The sequence below is a fragment of the Macrosteles quadrilineatus genome, unplaced genomic scaffold, assembly GCF_028750875.1.
Source record: "Macrosteles quadrilineatus isolate MER2022 unplaced genomic scaffold, UCM_ALF_1.0 Scaffold_2__2_contigs__length_208266976, whole genome shotgun sequence".
NCBI lineage: Eukaryota > Metazoa > Arthropoda > Insecta > Hemiptera > Cicadellidae > Macrosteles > Macrosteles quadrilineatus.
In genome coordinates, this window is record NW_026542595.1 from 58,975,584 (window position 1) to 59,001,391 (window position 25,808).

At 35.2% G+C, this 25,808-nt stretch overlaps 1 protein-coding gene across 1 annotated transcript; it reads right to left on the reverse strand.

The window, feature by feature from the left end:
* Positions 1–18,174: 18,174 nt before the first annotated feature.
* Positions 18,175–18,498, reverse strand: LOC128984251 (uncharacterized). The gene has a single exon (XM_054403553.1). The coding sequence runs from the start codon at positions 18,496–18,498 to the stop codon at positions 18,175–18,177; it is 324 nt and encodes a 107-aa protein (XP_054259528.1).
* Between the last annotated feature and the right edge of the window lie 7,310 nt (positions 18,499–25,808).

The window sequence follows — 25,808 nt, forward strand, 5'->3', positions numbered from 1 at the left end:
TTTTTTCCTGATAAAATATTTGCCTTTTTTACGGAACCGCGGATTGCCTGTTCGAGGCCTATGTTTGTTAGGTTCCACCACTTGCATATACTTTACAACGAAGCAGTTTTGAGCAGCAGCAGTTTTCTGCTTATAAATCTTATTATAAAAATCACTTACCATCTTCCGGTGTGAGCTCGAAAGCTTTACGAGGGCCTTTCTTGCCATGATTGCACTCCACTTTAGGTTTACCATGAGCACCTGCACTGTTTCTAGCAGCCCGCTTTTTATTCTTGTCCCATTCATCTGGATTGATGCTTCGTTTGTGTCGTCCTTTACTAAAGTCTATCACGGTAAATTCTTCTATTTCACCCATTTTAACTGTTAACAGCACTAAAACAAACTTAAGTTCACAAGCTCACAAAGCTAAGAGTTTGCTAATAGCATACTGAACGAGTGAACAATGACAGCTGCCGTGGACCCGGTCTGCGCATGCGCAGACTGACTTGGAGCGCTTTGGAAAGAAACCAGCTGACTTAGAGCGTTTTGGAAAAAATATCAATTTTCTCTTATTTGTTAATAAATGGAACCTAACTCTTTTTGGAATAAATGTTTCGTTGCAAGATGGAGGCCATCTAAAGCTATGAATAGTATTTTTCGTTACTAGGACCGAAAGTGACATTTTCCGTCGCGCGCTCAAGTTTTTGTGTGAGGCGAAGCCGAAGTTTTTGGGTCAAACTTCTGGACGGTTCGTTCTTTGGGGCGGGCGACCACCAGACACAAACGCCCCGCCGACCCCTCATCCGGAATCCGGATCGGAAACAGAACCATGTCTTTCAGGCACGGTTCTCCGCCACGAGCGTGCATCTGGGTAGCGGAGATTTGCCCGTCTCTGCACTCCTTGTATAAGTCAGATACACGCTCCGACGCTCAATCGTGTGAACAAACGCGGTCACGACGGTGGGAGTGGTGGTGTATCGTCCGCTAATCCTCTCTCGGGTAGCAAGGGGATTTTGAATTGGACTGAGACCATGTTACGTGCAGGTAAAAGGGAAAAGATTGGCTTTCGGAGGGGTAAACGTGCGAGAACAGCATTTCAGCATTTTAACAACTGGTAATTACAAATTTTTTATTTAATTTTTAAAAGGCGGCGTCCTAGCTGAGCGGCTAAAATTCGTTTGGTGGTGCGTGCGGAATCGCTCGAAACACCGACCAAAAGTGTGTCCACAGTGGAACTTGCGTCGGTCGTCGCCTGGGTGCGGTGTGGCAAGGACTAGAACCCTGTCTCAGTCACAATTCAACAGTGAGTGGAAGTGTTTGGTCATGCCATCCGAGGGGAAAAGGCGTAAGCTTATTTTGCTTGATAGTTCCTCACTAACATATCCTTACCCGAAGAGAAAAACTGAGAATTCTCTGGCAACTAGAGCACCTACTAATGCAGTTTTTAAGAAAAGGCATCAGTTTGGTGAATTCCATCATCTACTATAAACTAAGGGCTTATCCTGAATTATTAAAAAATTACACAAGGATGTCAGTTGAAACCTTTGATCATGTAGTCAGTGTATTGAAAAGAGATTTCTCATTAAAGACTACAAATTTTATGAGGCAAAATCCTCATCCATTAAGTAGGTCAAATTCAAAATTTGACCTACTTTGTAGTACCAAAATATACAGGGATAGTAGAGATGCATTAAAAATCATAAATATAACCAAATAGGTGTATTGTTGTGGATCAGTTAATATTTTTCATGTCTAAATAAACTTCAACATTTTAATGCAGGTTAAATTTCATCTAAGACCAGTGATATACCAAGGTAATATATGAATGTAACCACAATGTTAAATGTAATAATATTTTAAGAACAAGACAGCAACGGAATAAAATAAAAGGGATCATAGTTTTTTACAGTGTTGTACAGTGTGAATTTTCAGTTGTTATCTGGCCGCCGATGAGGACGGACGTGTGCTTCCTGTGTCGCTCCGTCTAGCTACCGGGCATCGTCGTGCCGTGTAATTTTGTTATGTAAATAACTTCACAATATTTTATTGTCGGCACATAGTATTTTATTCGTTCTTGTATAATTTGGTATAATATTCAATTTAAATATGCCATCGTGTGACAAGTGCTCCGTGGAAATTGTGAACTCCAAGGAAGTGTTGGTGTGTGTGGACTGTAAATTGAGCTTTCATCCATCTTGTACTCGTGCTGGAGCTGACAATTTTAAAAAGTTTAGTGTACAGCGGAAATCAACGTGGAAGTGCGACACCTGCGTTACTCCCTCTCGTGCTGAAGTTGACAACTCTACTCTCGCGGCAATGCTACAAAACATGGACACAAAGATAAGCGACCAAATGTCTAAGGTTAGTGACAATGTTGAAACTGTTAGGGATCAACTGATGGAAGTCAATGATACGATAAAAAATATGCAAGATTCTCTAAACTCTCTAACGGTCGATAGTGTAAAACTAAAGGACGATGTAAAGGCAATTGGGAAAAAACAAGAGGAAAGTGATAAAATTATAAGTACTTTGCAAACGCGTGTGTGTGAATTAGAACAGTATTCTCGGAAAGACAACATCGAGATCGTGGGTGTAACATTCAAAGACAACGAGAATATATACAAACTTATTGAAGATATCGCCGGACTCATCAACGTCAGATTCTCACGGGCAGAGATTTCAACTGCGCACAGACTTCGAGTGACAAGAGATCGCCGAACCCATCTATTATAATTAAGTTCGTGTGCCGTGACTACAAGCAACTGTGGGTTACGGAGGCTCGTAAACATAGAAACCGTTTGAATAATACCAATCTCTGCAGCACTTGGACATCAAAACCCTTTTATATAAACGATCACCTGACTCTCCACTACAAAGTAATCCTCAGCAGAGCCAGGAACCTGGTGCGTCACAAGAAAATCGCCCGCGCCTGGACCAGAGATGGCAGAGTGTTCGCAAGACAGTCTGAAGACCCCGGATGTCGCACCACACTCCTCAACACGATGGCTGACCTAGACGCATTGTACAGCGGTGACCTCTCAGAATCCGAGGATGAAGCAAGTGAAAAGTGAACATTATAGTCGTCTATAGAGGTACTGATTTCATGTCACATTTTATGGCTTCTCCAGACTAAACGAGCTAAGTTATATCCTTTAAAAGTTTGGTTATGTTGTAGTGATTGGGTTCGTTTGTAATAAATGTTGAGAATAATATTAATCATAATAGTGGGTGTGATGAAATTTGTTTTTTTTTCTGTATACTTAGTATAAAAAGTATAACCATTACTGAAGTATTAATAGACATTTTTACCATTAGGTTAGTACAATTTTGTTTCGATATTGATAATAATACAAATAATTTGGAATCAATAAAATTAAGTAGGCAGTCTCTTCTTTTTCTCTATAACGATCTTGGATATTTTGTTGTTAGCAGCATAACGGTATATGAATATTTTAATCTTTTAAGTATTATATTTAAGCGGTTATCACTGTCTAGCATTTCAGTTGAAAATTAATAAGACCGTTAAGAATTATTTTCAAACATTCATAAACATATAGTTTAGTCAGATTTTATTTTTAATGTGCACAGTACTATCTCACTTCACATTTTTTGGATTTTGTGAATTTATCCATAGCTTTCTCTATGAGTAAAATATGTAGATATTAATGCAATCGTCCGCGGTTGTGCATACCTCAAATAGTTAAGACATTCCGTTGATAGCGTATTTCTAATTCCGTATTCGAAATATTTCAAAACTATTTTATGTGATTGATAAGTTTTATCTTTGCAATAGATTGTTAAAATGGAATAGAGTAGACTTTCTGTTAGATTTATTTTTAAATATTTTGCTATCAACGTTTATTTCTAGCTTTATTTTTCTCCCTTGTGTGTAATAATGTATAACGGCTTGGCGCGTGTCAGACGGCTAACATGGACGGAGACGATGACATACTTGGTATTGACAGCTACAGGAACAATGATTGTATACAGTTTGATACTTATGGACAATTTTCGGATTTTTTTACCTTTAAGCCCCCAGAGGAGTTTTTCAAAGTTATACATTTTAATATTCGCAGTTATAATAAAAATATAGACAATGTATTAATTCTTCTTGAAGACTTAAAGGTCAAATTTGACTTAATTGTACTTACTGAAGCGTGGTTGGAGTGTGGAATCAATTTGACAGATTTGGAGGGATATGATGTGTACTCAACTGAAATACACTGGAACAGAAACGACGGGGTAATTGTGTATTGTAAAGCGGAACTTGGAGTAACATCACAACAGATATCAATGGGTGAGGCGACGGGATTACAATTAGACTTTTATACTGATAACAGGCACTTTAATGTAGTAGCTATATACCGTAGTCCATCTATGAACTATCATTCATTCGTAACTGATCTAAACAACTACTATAGCAATGTTAATAAACACACTACTTACTTTTATGTTGGTGACATCAATATAGACATTTTACATAGCTGTCAAAATGTTTTTGAAAAAGACTATTACTTAAACATACTTTACAGTGTTGGCTTTACTGATTACATAAACAAACCGACAAGAGTAACTGAACTATCTGAGACCTGTATTGACCATTTATTTGTAAATCACTTTGATTATTCCTCAGTAAGTTCATGTATACTTAAAACAGATGTTACTGACCACTATGCTATTGCTGCTAAACTTGAATACTGTTCATTTAAAAAACTACAAACAAAAACAGACGACAACGAAACTATCACTTACATAGACCAGAAATTGCTACAAGAGCTGATTGAGCGTCAGTCATGGGACCATGTTCTGGCTCTGCAGGATGTCAATCTCTGTTGCGATGCATTTCTTGGTACTTTTGACCATCTTAAATGCCAAGCGATGAAGTCTAAATATAAAACCAGTAGGTATAAGAAACTAAAGCCTTGGATCACAACCAATCTAATTCGTGGGATACGTGAACGTGATAGATTAAGTAAACGTGTAAAAAGGCATCCTTTCGACGAAAACTTAAAAGTCAACTACCGTAATTATCGTAATTGGTTGAACCGTGAAATCAAGTCAGCAAAAATCTCCTATTACAAACACAAAATTCTCGAATCAACTGGACGGCCAAAAGAATTTTGGAATATAGTAAATGAAATAAGTGGTATAAAGAAAATTCGTGAAAAATTCCCATTAAGTCTTTTTTATGAGAAATCTGATAGAGATGGTATTAAAAAAGTAGCAAATTCGTTTAATGACTTTTTTACAAATGTAGGTAGGAATCTTGCCCAAAGCATACCGCAACTGGCAGGACCTCCGCTGGTTGACGATTCAGCGTTCAGAGTCAGACATGAGTTCCGGCTGGAGCCGGTCACCGACAGCCAACTTGAGTGGTGCATTAGGGATTTGCGTGGTGGATCTGCTCCTGGGATAGATGGAATTTCGGCGATTTTATTAAAAAATAATATTCCAGCACTAATACCTCCGCTCAAACACCTAGTTAATCTAAGCATTCTCTCTGGACAATTTCCTGACTGTTTTAAGATAGCGAAAGTAGTCCCTTTGTATAAATCGGGGTTAAAACAAGAATTAAATAATTATCGCCCAATATCCCTGCTGAATGTTATGTCAAAGATTTTAGAAAAATGTGTCAAAATACAATTGCACTGTTATTTGGAAGAAAATAATTTGTTATCAGAATGCCAGTATGGTTTTAGGAAGAGTAAAAATACCAGTGATGCTCTCTTCACTATGAATAAATATATTTCTGAGTGTATTAACGGAAATGAAAAAGCATTGACTGTGTTCATTGACCTTGCAAAGGCATTTGATTCCATTGATAGAAATATTCTTTTAAATAAAATGGACTGCATTGGAATTCGTGGTACGGCCCAAAAATGGTTTAGTAGTTATTTAAATAAACGTAGCCAGTTAGTTTCAATTAACAACAATTTTAGTGATATACGTGAAATAGACTACGGAGTTGTCCAGGGCAGTACGCTGGGACCATCCCTTTTTTTGATTTATATAAACAATTTAGACAAACTTCCAATCACAGGAAAGCTCTTTCTATTTGCTGACGATACTGCAATTATATTCAAAGGTAATACTTGGGACCAAACATTCAATGCAGCGCAAACAGATATGTTCCTTATGCAAAAATGGTTCTCCCAAAATGTATTATCAATGAATGTTTTAAAAACTAAATATATGCCGATTTTCCTCAGACAAAGTAGTGAGCCTCCCGCCAACCTCAGGCTAGTGATGCACGTTTGTGGAGATTCAGGTAACTCTACCTGTGGTTTACATTTGGAGAGAGTAGATCATTACAAGTACTTGGGAGTGATATTGGATAGTAGGTTAAGATGGGAACCCCATATTGAATACTTGAAGACAAAACTTAGAAAATTAATTTATGTTTTTAGAAACGTATGCGACATTTTAAACATTGATGAGATAAAAACTGTGTACTATGCATTTGTCCAATCAATACTTCAATATGGAATTATAGTATGGGGAGGAGCTAGTAATAATATTTTAAATTCATTGTTCGTCATACAAAAACTAATTATTAAAATAGCTTTCCAATTCAACAGGCGTTTCTCTACAAATCTATTGTTCAAAAATACTCAATTACTTTCGGTGCGTCAACTTTTTATAAAAACTTTACTTATATATACCTATTCCAATCAAGATTTGATAGTGACGCCAATCACGCATAATTATCCCACCAGAGGAGCTGTTAATGTAGGTATGCAGGTACCCAGAGTTTTCAAATCTGCAAACCTCACCAATGCCTTTTATATTGCGAATTTTTTGTATAGGAATATACCATCAGAGATTAGAGATCTACAGGTATCTCTTCCAGTTTACAAACGTTCGATAAGCAGTTGGCTGTCGGAGATTGGGCTCGATCAGTCTGAGACACTTATCAGCTCAGTATACAATACCTAACAATAATTAGTACACAAGAACACCAAACAATATTTAGCGTACAGACATCAGTAAATGCAACTCCATTCACTCGACTACTTGTTACTTAGAATTAAATGTTCCTGTAGCTGTCTCATAGCTTAGTTGTAAATAATATTTTGATTAATTTAGCTTTAATTTTTAGATTATTTTAAATTTTAAATAGAACTCGTCCCGCGCACAGGTCTTGCACGGCCTATGCGGGACTATTTTTTCGTATCTTGTATCTATCTATTGTAAACAAAAAATTTTTGAAATAAAACAGATTTTGATTTGATTTGATTTGATTTGATTTGATTTGATTACACACTACAGTATTTAATTACACATGTTAACAGTCACGGAAGCTCAATGTATAACATTTTTGTATTATTTAAATTTAAGATTCTTATTAATGATGTAGATTGTCAGCGTTATCCACGTAATCAAATGGTTGCAAACTTGCAGCTGAAGAATGAGTGCGAGAGGAAGGTATTGCTGAGCTGACCCAGTAACCGTTCGATGGTTTGATTGGCCATACGGCTATTTCATTATTGACTATGGCAGGGTGCACACTGGAGAAATCCGTTTCAGGAAACCAATTTCATGAAACGAGAAACTTTAGTTGCTCGCAACAGATGGATTAGTTTAACACAGGGCAGTGCACACTGCGTTGCATGAAACTGTAATTTCATTTGTTTCTTGCAACTGGTTTACATGAAATCCAAAAAACAGATTTCGTATAGGCTTCAGTTTCACGTTTCTATTGGTTTTATTGACTTCTCAGTGTATTGTTATTTTCCCTCAGCACTCAGAGCTAACCTCCGGTTGGTGTCCTTCTTTGTTATTAGTGGCCTAAGTAATTCCACCAAACATTCAAAAAAGAGGCTTTGGCATTTTAAAAATAAAATAGAATTACAAGATCACTGCATAATTAATGAGCTACAATGTACGTACTGTGTTGACCACCCCTAACCAACGGGTGGACGGTGGACCCAATACTTCCTTCTTTTCGTTTTCTTTAGCCACTCACCACCAATATAGTACCATAATCATCATCCGAATTCATATCACGAAACTGATGGAATACCGTTTCTTCTGTGTGCATTTGTTAAAGAAATGGGTTACTTGAAACCAATTTGATGAAACCAGTTTCCTGAAATGGGTTTCTCCAGTGTGCATCCTGCCTTAGTCTTGGATTTTTTACGAACTCTCAGCTTTTGCACGGGAGTAATCTGCTTGAAGAAGGGCAAGAGGGATTAAGCAAATGTACATCATCATTTTTCTCAGGTTCCTTCAGCAAGGCAAGTTTTTATTTTTTAGTTTGCAACAACATTTTTTCAAATTCTGACAGTGAGCCTGGGTCCTTCGATTTTGTGTTTTTTGGAGGCCTAACTGAACTCGGTGATACAACTGAATCACTGGATTTATTTTTCTTCGGGCGTTGCGTATCTGCCGAAAGTATGTTTTCGCTTGCCCCAGTCCCCGAAATAAGTTTTTTTCAACTGCTGCTGTGTCTTTAGCTTGGAGGTTTAGCAGTCGGATCGTCGACATTTTGCTCTTCGGCCTCAGAAATATTAGACTCTGTCTGTCGAGGAGTGTCAAACACCACGTCTTTGATGAAGAGCATAGCATTGAAGTAGGTCCATTTCCCAGTACACTGGAGCGTCTTCGGCTGATCAACCTGAGCGTGGTTTTGATATTTTCTTTTATTCATACTAGAAAATACCTCACGTGCCTCCATTTAGACTTGTCCGTTTCCTCTGTAACAAATAAAATATATGCATTCTATAACATTACTTTTACAGATACTTGGTGACTGGAACGCAGTTCAGACAGCTAGCTTACTTCAATAGTGAGCAGTATTGTAGTTGAAATATGTAACTCCTTGTAGAAATGTCTGAAGAAGCAATAGATGGCTATACCTAAATAAGAAGATCATATAACGACGGCTTCAGGTTTCTATTCTAAATGGAATTTCCCAAACTGTGTGGGTGCTCTTGTCGGGAAGCATTTCCATATCAAGAGGCAGCGAAAACCGGCATTATGCACAGGAACTACAAAGGAGTGTGCTCAATCAATGTTCTTACAGTGACGGATGCTAACTATTAATTTGTGTTTGTTGATGTTGGAAGGTACGGTAAAGACAGTGATAGTGGAATGTTTGGGGAATCAAATATCGGTAGATACCTTGAATTGAAATCAATTAAGCTTCCTGAAGAGTCAACACTTCCCGACAGCAACATTAAAGCACCATACGTACTCGTTGCTGATGATTGCGTAGCTACCTTATGAGGCCGTACCCGAGGAAACAGCTTGTTCCAGTAAGTGAAAAAGACGTTTTAAACTACAGACTGGCAAAAATGCATTTATAATATTACACTTCAGTCAAATATTTTACATCCAATCTTTAGTGAGGATATTGAATAGACTGTAAAATTGAGTTTTCTCTGTTGCTTCTTATATTGAAGCCAACAGATTAATGTTTAATTAATTATATATTACACAGGTTGTATAACTTCAGAGCTTTATTTTTCACTATGTTTGTATTTGTGATTGTTTTGTAAGTGTGTGTTATCCCAAATAATAATGTGGTTTCCAATTAAATCTATGAAAATCTTGAATTTTCATAATATTTGTACATATTTCCTATCTAGTACTTACGTTATATGAGTGGAAACACGCCCCAACAAATGACTATTGGGGTACTTATCCCCAAGAGACAATATTGTAGAGACCGTTCTAAATCTTGTCACAATTAGGCAAATCCACGCAAAGGTGCCACGCCGAGTACAAGGTTAAGCAGCAAATCAAATGCCCTTCAAATTTAAATCCCTTTAGAAATACATGGGGGCAAATTGCAATTACGTATAAGCCGAGTGGGACTGTCTTTAAATATATACTGATGCTTGATGTGAAATCTGTGCGTGCATCCCTTCAATTTTAGACCTCAATAATGAAAATCGGGTGGGTAGAAGCGCCAAACGAACTCGGAAAAGAAAACCCAAATTTAACTCCCATAAGAAATACATGGGGAGAAAATGTCGTTTACGTATAAGCCGAGTGGGACTGTAGACAAATATATGCTGATGCTTGATGTGCAATCTGTACGTTAATACCTTCAATTTGAGACCTCAATCATAAAAATCGGTCGGGTAAAAGAGCCAAAGGAAATCGGAAAAGAAAAACAATTTTTTTTATGTATATATATTCTAACTATCATGATATTTTCGTGTTTTCTGGAACATGCTGTAATTCACAAGTGGCAAACACCTAAAATCTTAAAGTACGTGTCAATACGAACACAAAAATGTATATTTCAAAAATTCCCACCAGGGTGGGAGGGGGGGGTATAGACCAGCCTCCGCTCTAATAGTTGTCCGTATGGATTCATATGCCACCAACACTTCCAAAGGAAACCTAAAAATTAAAACATGATATTGAAAAATTCTATTTTAAACTGTATTATTAGTATTAAAAATGACTTAATCTTTAATTACTAATGTAACTTACGAAGATTCCCGTGTTAAAGCTTGTATAAATCAATTATAAAATCATTCGTTTTCATATATCAAAGAAGAAATGTAAACTGTTTGTCCTCATCATTTGACAACAACAGAGAAGGTGAATTGTTTGATGGACAATCTGCTGTTTTCGTTCTTTGTGTCTTTGTAGAACCAAAATAGTCATTGGGACTGTGTGTCCTGGCTGTTTCTAGATCCCATATCTGCTTCAAACAAAATATTGTTTTTTTCCTGAACAATGTATTTTGTGATATGGGAATATCCAGGCATCTTGCTTGCCACATACTCCCCAAAATCATCATCCGTAGATTTAAGCGCCACAGGTTTATTTGCACCTATTTTGTTACCGACAGTCTTTGTCATGTGAACAACATCTTTCGTTTCCACTTAATTAATTCTTGATTGGTTAGGAGTACTTCCTTTTAAGATCACTGTCCGAACTTGTAGATTGATTTGGTTTTTCTGGCTGTATAGTAAATTAATTTTTTTGGACATCTACAGATTCGGTAGTGTGTATCCCAACATCATCATTCACAATCTCCTTTTCATTGCTTTGAACAATATCTTTAAAAATTAAATAAAAAATGTTAATTAATGACAAAAGCACGCTGCAAATTAAATTTTTTTTCAATACTTTTTATAGGGGCCAAGAACACAAGAGGAATGGTGTATGGAAATATCTGAGAAATGTTATGGATTGTGGAACTTCCCACACTGCCTTGGAACTATAGACGGCCAGCATTGCCAAATCTAAGTTCCTGCTAATAGTGTAAGTTATTACTATTGATTCAAAGATTTCTTCAGTATAGGGTTACTTGGTGTTTCGGATGCAGATTACTGTTATATATGGGTCATTCTCAAATATCGGGGACATTCCAACAAAATAACAAATAAAAACTTGTTCATAAAAATATATGTTTTATAAAGAGTGTCCCGCAATTCTCTGGACGAATGTATATAGCGTTATAATGTAATACACAATTACAGTATGAAGGCTAAGTTGAGCTTAGGGATCTCCAAAATTTGCAGACTGTATTTTACACCCACCTTCACAGGACACACTTTTACAAAGCTCGTAAGATAATTTCTGTTCAATTATTTTTTTAGCACGAAGTTTGTCAACAAGCAGATACATGTTTTCATTTTCATTGTGGTTTGAGTAGCCTCCGGATTGCGAATAATAACTATGATAGTGGTTTAAATACCTTATTCTTGCATTCCGATCGGATGCAATCATAAGGTATTTAAACCACTATCATAGTACATGTTTTCATGTTGTACACATTTACAAGTGTATCCGTCAGTTACTTTTGGAAACACTATCCAAAATGGTCTGAACTTACAAAATGTTGCGTAACTTAATTTCAACTGAAGCAGTTCTGCACAAAAGTCCTTACACAAGTTTTGGAGAGGATCTTTTTTTTTCTTTTGATAGTTCCCTTTTTCTCAGGACATAACCTACTGTTTTCATCCTTTTCTAGAAAGTCCACAACATGTTTCCTTGTTTATTCACATTTTGTCTTCAAAGTTTATTTTTGTTTAACTTTGTTTTCATAGCGTAATGCCTTTGTAGACAGTATATTGCCTACAGTGGAAGTCATCTTATATTTGTTTATAATTTTCCCTGCTACTCCTGTTATAACTTTCCTATACTTCCTTTTTCCTTTAAAGCTTTCTTTAAGTCATTTTATTAGCACCTGACCAAAATGTAATTGTTTTTTACTTGTGGTGATACGCGTTTGTTTTGGATTAGCTTCTCAACATTTTTCTTAGGAGTACAGTATATTTTTTTGAGGTTTCTAGTCATTGAGCTCTCTTTTTATATTTTCCAACATTTCTTTCAGCTTTTTTAGCCTTTCTTCGAGTTTAATTGTTTATATTTTCATTGAGGTATCTTTTTTGTCTTTTTTCCAGCATTTTCTTTAGAAGTACTTTCTTCTTTTACAACAACCGGAACCATTTAATTTTCAGGACTTCCTGGAGGAGTGTTGATTTCCAATACGTCTTCTAGTTATTTTGCTTTTTTCATTGAACCAAAACATCTTGCTTCTTTCACGCCAAGCTTTGCTAACCTTCCTTTGTTCTCTGGGTCTCACTTTGTCTATTGTTTTTATTTTTCCAGCTTCCATACGGGCATGATACCTTTCTCTTTCTTTCTGTTTTGATTCTTCATACAAAACAGTATTGTCTTTTATTTTTTGCCTTATTTGACGCACTAGTTGCTTTTCATATCATTGTCTTTGTCAGCATTCAAACATTTCTTCTTAACGGGTATCATAACGTAACGTTATATTTTCAGTGGATGTTAAAAATTAATATTCATCTGAAAGGACACAATTATTTTAAATATAAACTATTATTTGAAAAAGTAGGTTAAAATGATATTTTTTAGGAGTTCTTGATTTCGAGTTTTCTAAGTGTTTTGCGGGGAAGTCTATTTTAGTTGTTAGGCCCAACTAACAATTTTCTAGGATTTTTATTTTGAAAATAACTAAAATAGTTACACTCATTTTCAAAACTGTTTTAACAATAATAAAAAAGAGCTCATACAAATTTACTCTAGCCAATCATTTTCATCACACTCCGTTACCACATATCCTCAACTCCGTGAAATCTACTCTTCACGGACGTGAGAGTAACCGAGGTAAGAAACATTAATAAAACCAGGTTGTTATTGTAGTTAGGTAACTACAATAACAATAAACGCACTAATTTTCTCAACCTCAAATTAATTAATACTCAAAAATCGCAATGGCATGGTCTAGACTCAGTGAGCGTGAGAGAACTGAATTTAATTTTTGTTTGTATCACCAGAAGAAAACTAGAATGATTTATTTTCAAACCAAACAACGGTGATGGAACAATATTTACTAATGATCCATTTAAAATATTGTGGATCATTAGTATTCAATATTAAGCTAAAGTTATATTTAATAATCAAATCTATATTGGTTTAACAGTCCTAGAACTCGTACACAAGTAAACAACTTACGAATGATGATTATTGTATTGCTAAATGAATTATCTAAGTTTTTTTAAAAATTCAGTCTCTGTTATTTAGACACAGACAGTTCCTTTTATAATATTAAAAGTAGTATTACAAATTAAGAAAATCTTAAATCTGTTTGTTACCAGTAATAATTATGATGTAGATCATCCATGCGTTCGGAAACGAGGAAAAACAGATAGGATACATGAGTAGGGAGTAATATTCAATTGTACATATGTCTTCGCACTCCGCGTGTAATGAGTAAATAAATGATTAATAAAAATTATTTTTTTTTTGCAATAAGTTCTTTTTTCATGAGTAATTACAATTGATTTAATGAGTAATTATAATTTTTTATGAGTAATTACAATTTACTTAATGAGTAATATAATTTTTTGAGTAATTACAATTAGTTTTTTAGGAGTAATAATTGCAATTAGTTTTCTTCATGAGTAATTAAAATTCATTTAATGAGTAATCTATACTTATTTAATACGCAAGCAGGTTTTTTGTGACAATTACTCCTCCGAAACTACTGAACCGATTGACATGTTTTTGGTGTCATTGGAAAGAGGGTAACGTGAAGTTGTGCAGGAAACTTTCTTTTTAGGTAAATAATGAGGTATTGAGGCCCTGGAGCCCTTTAAAGTTTCGTATTTCTCCATAAGGATAACATGGGAGATAATTTTTATTTACAGAAACATATGTTTGCTACTTGAAAATAGTCAAAGTCTACTACATAATAATTGCTGTGTATTATGACTCTTAATGTATACCTACTACATTTCAATCAAGGATTGTGTACCTTAAAGTTTACCCATAATGGATCTTAATACTTTATTTTAATGCTGGGAATAGTAAAATTTAGTGGAGAACAAGTTACCATGATTTAGAAAACTTTACTATAATAATTTATGTATTTAAATCACAAATCTTTGACATTATTAATTCATTTGAAACTAAACAGCTGATCGACAAATCAAACAAATCATCTACTTCATGTGAATAATGTTATTACACATAGTTTTTTTAACCATTCTTTTTTACTTGTGGGTGTATTTTGAGTTTGCAGTTATGAAAGCACCAAGCCAAGTAACTTTTATCTAATTTTCTTTATAAACTAACAGTATTATTGAATTAATACATGAACTTGACAAGTCAGGTAATTAATTGTCAGTATACCAAGGGGAAGAAGAGTGGGCCCTTAAAAACAGACGAAGGCGGAGACACCTATCTAGAAAATCCAACTGAGTTTTTAAATATAGAGGTCAGTGGATGGCCAAGAAACAGATTAGACTAATAAAAGGGGGCAGTGGTTTTATTGATGAGGAATATTAATATATCAAAAAGGGCACAAGGCTTCATGTGATCAGAATCAATGGTTAACAACTTAATAGAATGTAAAGTCTTAACTGGAACAAGTGAGTGGGGACATATTTTGATTTCGAGGATAAAGATTTACCCGTCTGAAACAAACTTACCTTTCAAAATGGAAAGATGCTAATTTCTGTTACCTTTGGCATTTGCAGCGCTGTTCTTACCCAGACCAATTGAGTCATGAGCAACTATATTATATGTTGTTTTAAGTCAGGCTACATCTTTTAATAGGATACGCATATTCGTTACGGAAAACTCTGACCAGGGTAATCTTCCTGAAGGTAACTTTAAGGCTAAAATCGTAGTATTCATGGAAGTGATTTTGTGATAAAGATATTGTTTTTTAGTGTTTATTTTTAAAAGTGTGTTTTCTTCAAGCAGCATTTTTATGACCCTCAAAATATGCTACATAGGCCTACCGGTTTGATATGATAAAATTGTTTGTTAAATGTGTTTTAAAAATCTTTAAAAAATAACTACCTTATAACCTTGCTCGCTGCCTATAACATACTTGAACCTGAACACTTATTAATTTACTAAATATAATACACATACAGCTAGAAAATGGCTGAACTGCTTCCCTTCCAAGGCTTCATTATTACTGCATTTAATTTTCGACGTCGAGTTAATATACAGGATGGTAAAAAAGTCCCTGGACAGTTAAATATTTTAAAAAATTATGAAGATAGAGCTACAATACTTGGTACAAAGTTACAGGGCATAAAACTATATTTTAACACATATTCAGTGATCCAATAACTCTTCAGGGGGACGGCCCACAAGGAGTCGGAAGAAAATCTTAAAAGGAAGCATAAGTCAATATGCACATCAAATTAAAGGTACTTTTTAGTAAAATACAATGCCGCAAACCGCACTTCAAAAGGTTGATCCTGCGCAAAATGACAGTTGTTCAAAGATTCATTTAATTAACATTGCTATTATACGCTTTCTCCTCAGGGGGCACAGCCCTAGGAATCGGAAGAAAATTGTTAACGTAAAAATAGGTCGATATGCACATCAAATTAAAGGTCTTCACTTGTAGATTACGATGCCGTAAATTCAAGCTCAAAAAAATGCCTGAGTAAAAAATGGCAGTCGTTCAAAGATTCAAAATGGCGGGTTCAAGAAATCTTTGAACATCTGCCATTTTGCGCTGGATCAACCTTTTGAAGTGCGGTTTGCGGCATTGTATTCTACTAAAAAAGACCTTAAATTTGATGTGCATATTGACCTATGCTTCCATTTAAGATTTTTTCCGACTCCTTGTGGGCCGTCCCCCTGAAGAGTTATTGGATCACTGAATATGTGTTAAAATAGAGTTTTATGCCCTGTAACTTTGTACCAAGTATTGTAGCTCTATCTTCATTATTTTTTAAAATATTTAACTGTCCAGGGACTTTTTTACCACCCTGTATAATGCGATGAATTTGTTTTCTAAATTAATATGTCATTTTGCGGGGCATTGAACCGCACAGGTCCACTAGTTAATCATTTAAACTAAGGACTAAGGTTTAATTTAATTCATTTTTCCGCTTCAGCCCGTTGTAGCTGATATGCCACTGCGACCAGCCTTGCCATGAGTTTATTTACATATGCCCATTCCTCGGAGCACCTCGGTTGAGCACACCATTTATGATCCAACTCCCAAGAATATCATACTGATGCTGGAGCTCCTCAGTGCTCATCGTTTTAAGTTTTTGAATCGTATCTTCAGCTTCCAACGCATTAGCGATATGAATTAGCTGCTCGCTTATAGTCCGAAGGTGATCCTCGAGGTGTTCTGCCTCAATTGTATTAGCAATATCAATCAACTCCTGGTCGGTAAATAATGTTTCATAGTCAGACATGTTGATCGAGCAGTGGTGATACTTTCTTGGCTAAAGGATGAATGAACAGTGAAAAACGTTTGGACCAGTTCCAACCGTAACGTCCCAACGCTACCTATTGAGCAACTCGTGAACTAACAGTGAGGATATTTAGTCAACCACTACAGACCACAGATGTTGACGAACATATGTTGAGATGACAGAGACAGTGGAGATACAACGTCGGAGGGACCACCAGCAGGTGTTGGCTGTAACCACCTGTTACGATGATATGTTATGTATGAGAGGAGCAACCCCCTCTGACACTCCCTAAGCACTGTTTACTACGCATCATATCCTGTACATCTCTTGCGGAGGGATGCTGGAGGTGGCAAAGTGTAATAGGGGAAAGTGGGGGAATTGGGCGCACCTAACCTAAATCAACTATAACTTTGACATTTTAAAAGCAAATCTGTTAATAATATCATGAATTGATAGCTAATTTATTCTAGTACATTATATCTATTGTAAGAAAGATGTTTCATAAATCTTTTTTTTTTTTTAAATATATAACTTTGCATTTGCGCCCAATTGCACTACCGCTGGGTAATTGGGCGCAAACTGTCGGGTAATTGGGCGCGTGGTGGAAGCTTAGGTACTTAAACAATAAAGTAGTCCAAATTCAATGACATGATGTTTATTATAAAAATACCCCCGCCGCAGCAAACCTGCCGACTCAGCGAATTTCCATTTGTCTGAATTGATTTTCAGTTAAATATATTTTAATAACATTAGGTTTAATGAGTACCTAGGTTTGCTGCTACAAGGAAACTAATAAAGTGTGTTTTTGAGTAAAATATTGATAGCTTAGTACAAAATAAATAAATTTGCCAAGTTTGATCAAAATATATCCATAAACAAGCAAACTACAACATTTGACAATATTCTCCATAAGAATAACATGGGAATTTTAAATTAAAAATTTTTTTAAATTTTCTCCGTTACTAAAAACCGAACAAAAATACTTTTATAAACTAAATTATTTGTTTTTTTAAGCTCTTTAAAAAGGTCTAAAGAGATATTGGGAAATTTTGTGTTTTGAGGGTCAAAAGTGAGAAAAACCAATTTTTACCCCATTAAACCCCCCGTAAAGCCCCGTTCCTATGGTCCGATCATGCTGGTTCGCGAACTCATTCAAGTTTATCCCGCTTTACACCTTTAAACCAAATTTCATCAAAATCGGACAAAAATTACTCAAGTTATCGCGTTCACGGACGTATATATATATATATATATATATATATATATATAAGTCTATATATATATACATATATAAAAATTTGAACGAATAGTGTTTTTGGCCTCTGGGGACATCAAAATGAAAAAGTAAATCGGTCCCGGGTCTAGGTCTTACCGTGCCACCTACGGTAATAGCTACTTCCCTATAGGGAAATTCGCTAAAAACAAGTAAGTACTGTAGTAAGTAATTTTAATTTTTAGGAAATTAGTTTTAATAGGAAAAATGTGTTCAAAAATTTGTAAAAAACATGTGTAGGAAACATTTTTTCTAAAATGTGTATTTACAGAAGTCACAGATGTAGTCCTTGGCTGAATCCCATCCCGTACATTCTGAATGGCTCCAAGACGAGCACATGACACATCTATACCAAAGCTCGTTGTCTTTGCCTATGTCCCCACATATGGAACATATGTCTAAAGTTGTTTTTTCGACAATGTTGGGGTCTACGAGATCAATGATGTCATCGTCTTGATCTTGGAAGAGAGGTGCTTCTTCTTCGATGTCCGACTCATCCGATGTGTCCTTCTTTTTTCGTTTTTTCGGCTTCATTTTGTTGTTGTTTGAACCTTTTTCAGTTTTTATTTCATCCATATTTTACATTCTGGCAGCCTTCTTGAGTTCTCTGTTCTTTTTCTTTGACAAGTTAAGTAGTGGAGAACTACCGGTTTTACCCCACTTGGGGCACGTTTTCCCATAAGAAATAACATGGGATCATTTTTTGGCCACTAAAATCAAAAATCCTGATCTTTGCCTAAATATCCCTATATAATTGTCAAACCTTATTTCTTACTTATTCCCCATAAATATATTCGATATTAAGCTAAAAAAGCTATTTCTTATATTTATTGACCCTTACAAGTGTAAATTTAGAGTAGTGATGAACCCAGAAAGACATGACACTTTAGGCACGTTTTCCCCATAAGAATAACATGGTGAGCTTTTTTTGACCACTTTTTTAAAAATCCAGCTCTCGGCCAATATACTCCTATATTAATGTTCAATACCATTGTATAACTTCATTACTATTTCAAATCCACATGCATTCACAAGTATATTCTCAAAATCATCAACTTGACAGTGCGAGGTTTGTACGCGAACTCGGGCGCGCTCCCGGCTCATGGCGCGCTCCCTTGGACATCCTTAGTGGAAATCCATGAGTTCTGGCTACTTGGGAATCCAAGCCATTTGACATACAATAAATCACCCTTCCTCCTAATTACCTTTTCTATCAAATACATGTCTTTATACTTGGTCTTTAACAACTCCTCTGTATAGAAGCCTCCCCTGATTATATTACCATTTTCATCTTTCAAGATATAAGTCACAGGCTTTGTATTCTTTACTTCTGCTATTGTAAATAGTTCCCCTGTCCAATTCGGAGTATAACCTTTACTAAAAACATGTTTATACTTGGAAATTCTCACACTATCACCTACCTTATATCTTGGCTTTTTAACTTGCACTACTTTAGAAGTCAACCTCTCATGCACATATTTACTATTCTTAATATTCACTTGGTTTGGCTTCATACCTATAGATCTATGCACCTTATTATTATATTTTCGAATTAACTTTGGAAGTAAATCCAACCATTTATAACTTCCCTGAGAACTAAATTCCCTATATAACCAATTCTTTAAAGTTCTCTGAAACCTCTCCACAATTGCAGCCTTAGTTGTAGAAAAAGTGTGATAGTGATTAATATTTAAGTTTTTCATTAGTTTGCTAAAATATTGATTAAAAAATTCTTTTCCATTGTCAGATTGAATGTTTTTAACCCCCTTTGGTAGAATGGTTTTAATGGCTTCTGTAACCACTAACCCTGTCTTATTCTTTAGTGGAGCAGCATAAGCTTTTTTAGAAAATGTATCTATTAAAGTTAAAATATATTTATTGCCAGAATTTTCTCTAGCATAGTTTTGCATATCAATTAAATCTATTTGTATGGTTTCGTTTATACCCAATACTTTAAAAGACCTTCTAATGAAATTCTTTCTTGCAGGCTTATGAAGTTCGTATGCAATTTCATTCATTTTTTATAACATCATCCTTTCCTGTAACTCTAAATACATCACCATTAGCCCCAATCAATAGATTATCTTCCATTCTTTTAAATACATAGTTTTCTGGTATATATGGTCTATTATCTATATACTTAAATCCACTCAAAGATGTGGGGTCAGCAACTAATAAATCAGGATTATATTCCATCAAATTAAAATTTTTTTCTCCATATACAAATTTTGATCCATCGTAATGCATAGATTGTGACATTAGACAAATATCATCCGAATGTTCCCCCTCTGGTAGATTTCTTATGAATTGATTTTTGGCATCCCAACATTTTTCTTTTTTATCAAAAGTTATAGTCTGTTCTTTTATAACACAGTCAGTTTCATCAATGACAGGTTTAACACGTACTAACCTTTTATTATAAAAACTCCAATAGCCTGCTTCCATTTTTGGAACTTGTGAAACATTCACAGCATCTTTACTATCTGTACCTTCCATCAAATTGCTAAGTTTCTGTTTCTTAGCATTCCAAACACCATTCTCTGATTCTAAAAATTCATAATTATTATCATCTTGTATAAATTTACCATCTTCTTTTCGTATTAAAGTCTGTTGTAAAGTGGGCACATCATCTAAACTTTCACCCTTTTCTACATTAGTAATTTTCCGCTTCTTAGCATTCCAAACACCATTCTCTGATTCTAAAAATTCAAAATTATTATTGTCTTGTACAAATGTACCACCATCTGTTCGTATTAAAGTCTGTTGTAAAGTGGGCACATCATCTAAACTTTCACCCTTTTTCACATTAGTAATTTTCTGTTTTTTAGCATTCCAATTTTTATTCTTAGATTCTAAAAACTCATATTTAGTTTTACCTTGTAAAAAGACATCACCTTTTCTAGTTAATGTCTGTCTCAAAGTTGATACATCATCTACAAACTCCCCATCTTTAACATTACCAATTTTACGGTTTAAACCATTCCAACTATCGTCTTGTAAATTTAAAGTAGGTTCACTACTAGCCCTGGGTTCTGCAGGCTTATTATATGGATTATATAAACGATAAAATTTATCTATAAACATATTTTTATTTAATAAATAATTCCACTTTCTCTCAATTCCTCAATAATGGAATCTATTTCATTATCCACTCCTGAGTTACCGGCTTGGCGACATAGCCAAAGAAGTCTTAACCTATCTACAAGCTCATTAGGATCATCCCAATAAATATAGTCTATTTTATTACCAGTCACTTGTCTTAAACCTTCACCAACAGATTTAAAAAGAGGTTTAATTATATTAAGATATTTAGTATGTCTATTACTTGAAATTGGTGCACCATCTTTGTAACTCTTTAAATGTCCATTTGTAGCTTCCAAAATCTCTTTATAATTTTGCAAATCAGCTTGAGTATAGTTCTCAGGTTCTTTTAAAGTTAACAACTGCCACAAACCTTTTGTCCCCTTGTAGGTTTTATTTGCAACTGTAACATCATCATTGGCAATATCAACTTCCTTATTTCCAATAAAAAATTTATTTGCTTCTCGTCTAATACCATATGTAGTGTCTGTCATACTACTTTTACTGAGGTAATTTCCTAAATAGTCTGATGCTAAAAGACCAAAATCTAATTTCTGTGGAGTGGATTGCTGTAATGGTTGCAATCTTGGTATCATTGATATTCTAGATGGAGTCATTGGGAGTATCTCCATTTGAGGCCTCTCTGTTTTACCAATAGATGTGATTTTTTTTAATTCTTGTAATGGCTCTATTAAAGGTTGGAATGTTTGGAACCTCTCTTCAGCCTCTAGAAACTTGCCACGTTTTAAAGCTCTATATTTCTCTCGTATTTGATTTGCAGAGTCAACCAATTCTTGTTGAATGTTTTTCATCTTTTATTTACATTTTATTTATCTCATTTGACAAAGGATTGTACTCAAACACTTTATCATGTATTATCAAACAATATGCAGATGTATTTGCTGGCACATTTTCTGCAGTTTCAATATCTAATTTAATATCAACAATTCCTTCCTTCACTGTTTCGTTCTGTCTAGAACAGTCTATTACAATTAGTGGATATTTCTTCATAAACTCAGCCCTACTAATCATAGGATCTGGGATAGTATTATAGTAAGTCTCTCTAAACCTCATAAACATCTCATAAGCTTTAGAGACATCTCCATTTTCAAAGTCGAGATTTAAATCACTATAAGGATAATATTCAGAGTTTAGAAATACTTTGAGATTTTTTAATTTACAGTGATCAAATTCATCAGTTCTTTTTCGTGCACTATTATCCCTAGCTGTTTGAAAACCAAATATAATATACCTAGGCTTCTCCAAACTTGAAGACGTCTTTACTGACCATGTATGTCTTGTGGTATTGGGATATGATGGAAGTTCATGCAGCTCTAAGCTTCTAAATGCAATTTGCAAATTTTTATTTTGCAATAACATCTTTTGTAATTGTAACTTCTCTCCATCTGATGGTATCACGTGTGGCATTACCCATTGAATTGAGTTAAGTGTAATTTTAGGAATCGAATCAGCAGTGCCACTGGCTGGAGCACTAGTGGTTGTTAATATACAATTCAAATCATTTTTGGATCTTTTCAACACCAATTCTTGTTTGACATTTACTAATACCTTATTAAAATCCTCGAATACACCCATTAACAGCTCTAATGGCAAACAAGTACTAAACTTGCCACCTTTATGGAACTCTTTTAAATTCGTGTCAGAATCAAACGCTACATTTGACAATTTAGTAGTTTTATTGCAAGAGCTCAATATTTTCATAAGACTAGAAATTCCTGGGTTTCTTACAATGTCTATTTCTTTACCTGCAACTTCGTATCTAATTTCATCAAATAAGAACGCAAATGCATTATTTATAAAATGACCTTTATCATGATTTTCAATTTCTCCCTTAATATACAGATAACTCCTACATGGGAGGGTTAGCAAATCTTGATTATTAATACATATTCGAATTTCATCAGAATTATTTATTGCCAAAGTGTTGTGGGGAACATAAGAGTGATTTGTAATTTTAACCACACTATCGTCGAATTGGGATTTCCCTGTAACGTCTAGAAAATCTTCCATTTTTATTAATAGAAAATTTTAACTTTAGTCCTATTGATTTTAGGAACCTAGCATTTTGTACACTTATAGATAAATTCTTATAAATTCTCATATCTTTTTTATATGACAAGTAATTGTAGTTTCTTCTCCGTTAAAGTCAATTGCCTTGTCGTGTTGATCGGCAAATGTAATACTGACAACATCTAAACTTCTCTTGTTTACAGGAAAATATATAATATTTCTTGGAACTTCAATAATTTTGTAGCCAGGAGGAGCTTCTGGATAAAAGCTATGTATGGTGTGTGATTTGTTGCCATTTAAATAGGACCCGTTTGCAATATTACATTTTACTCTAATCACATTTACATTATTAATGTTTATTTTATTTGTAGATTCAAACTGAACACCAGGAGTAGAAACACCTTTAAATCCCAATAAAACAGACCCTAAACATGGTTTTGTAAAATCAAACACATGGCTAGAAAGTAGTGTCGCTTTCATAGTTTTATTATTAGCTGTAAGGAAAAAGTCTGGGATTTGTTTTTGAATTTCCTTTGCAAGCTCAACCACCTCATATGTTCCTTCAGAAATTTTTATTGTAACTGGAGCATTGTGGTGCGACGTTGCTTTCTGCACTGGAAAAATAATATTAAAAGTGCAGTCGGTCGCAACCGTTTGCCGGGGATAGCTCAGCCTACAATGGCTGGGTAAAGTTCCAGGGTCTGCGACAAGGTCAGGGAAACCACTAGGCCAAAAGCCGGGTCTAACCGGTATAGGACTGGCTCATACACGGGCACTGTGAACAAGTCAAAAACAAGTCACCAAAACAAACGTGCAATAATCACTACCAGGCCTACGCCGATTCTCCACACTCCTAGGGGGTCGTTGCTGACTACGCAACTCGGGCTTCGTCCTAACTATCCAATAGTTAAGCCCAGAGTGCCTAAAACACGGTGAGTTACACGACGACTTGCCAATAAAAACCACAACGCGTGTTATCACCAGGCGGGGTCTACTAGGCCACTATAATCCAATACACAACTCTAATGCCCAAGCCAAGAATCAAACAGTTCACTCAATAATCGTACCACATAATAATATACAAGTACACTATAGGTAGAGTGACTACACCACTAGTAGCTGGTCTCAATAAATACCAAGCCAAACAAGCAAAATTAAATGGCAATTGCACTATTAAAATATTGAGCTACTTAGTAGCAGATAAATAAATATTAAATACGTTCCAAACACTAGATAAATATATTATCTGATAGCCGGTACTCCGCTATCCAAGCTACCAAGATAACGTGTTGGATTACCAAACAAGCTGTTCAGGTTAAATTAAAATAATCAAATGAATAAACAATAACAACCCTACTACTGCTACTGCTACTACCAACTTTGTGTTACTTAGCTGGGCTTCTGTTAATAGGCTAATAATATTAGCTAGAGATATAAAGTCAATGCTACTAGCCTACTGGCCACGTGTTTCCAACTACGCACGCTAAATCGTGCAGCCTAGGTTTGTCGGGCCTCAGAGTTATTAGTAATATAACTAACTCCTGGTACAACGCAAAATAATAACTACTACAGTCAATTAAATTATATTATTTGCGCTCTGGCACCTGCCCAGAACCGCCAGGAATACACTTTTTATTCCTGACACCTGTAAATAAATCCTAACTACCGTCAGGCTTTGACCAGCACGGTTACAACTCTAACTCTCTGACTCTCTTAAACCAAAATACAATAAAACGTCGTCCACTCACCCCAAGTGGGTCACTGTCTCACTACCCAACTTGAATGCCGACACTGTTCACCGGTATCACCACACTCCGATGTACCACCAACGTACGCCAGCCGTCTCCACAGGCACAGGACACCAACCGTCACGTACACTCCTCTCTACGTACACCGTACACCCGTCGTCTCCTAGTCGTCCACAAGACACCACACGATCCTCACTGTCCGGGATCCACGACTCGAATGTCCTTCTCGGCTATCCAGTAGTCCCGGGATACCCAAGCTTATCCGAACTGATAAGCCGGGTCAAAGGGCGCTAGCCAGGTTCGCCGCCACCGCTTGCTTACCTCAACAATTGCACGGCCAAATAACGAAAATTTACCCCCCTAGGAAAAATAACTCGTTACAGTGGTCATAATAGAAAACATCATCACCTTCTCCAATGGTTAATTTGTTGCCTTTAAGTTGATTTAATTTTGGAATAAGCCCTTTGAATAAAAGTTTGGATTTAGTATTAATTAATGCTTCTCCATTTGTATCTATTATAACTTTAAGTTTACCATTTAATAACTGGTTTAAATCATCAACTGAGATATCTCCTTTTGGTAATGTTTTTTTCTCTACTTTGTAATATGTTAAAGTATTTAGAGGTTTTTTAACATTAAATATAGAATTATAACTTTGAAAATCTACTAATCCAATTACATAATCATCATTTAATTCTATGGGAGGAAAGAACACTGACTTAAGCTCTGGCTCTGTACCCGAAAATGTTATAGTAAATGAATCCATTTTTATAAAGAAATATTTTTTATGAATGATAAACATAAAATTCCACAAATAGAACTATTTAAATCTTGTATTTGATCGGTTGTATAGTAGATTTTATATCCCTCAAAATATTTAATTACTTCTTTTGGAGGTTGGATTCCAAATGGGTCAAAATAAATTACAATATCTTTATTTTTACGATATGCTGTCCAATGTGTGCCAGATGAACTGTCTAAATTAACTATTCCGCTTTCTTTTACTCTTGGTGTTAGATTTTTTAG

Excerpts from the sequence above, each read along its gene's own strand:
- LOC128984251 (XM_054403553.1), bottom strand. The coding sequence starts at position 18,498 with ATGGATGAAATAAAAACTGAAAAAGGTTCAAACAACAACAAAATGAAG.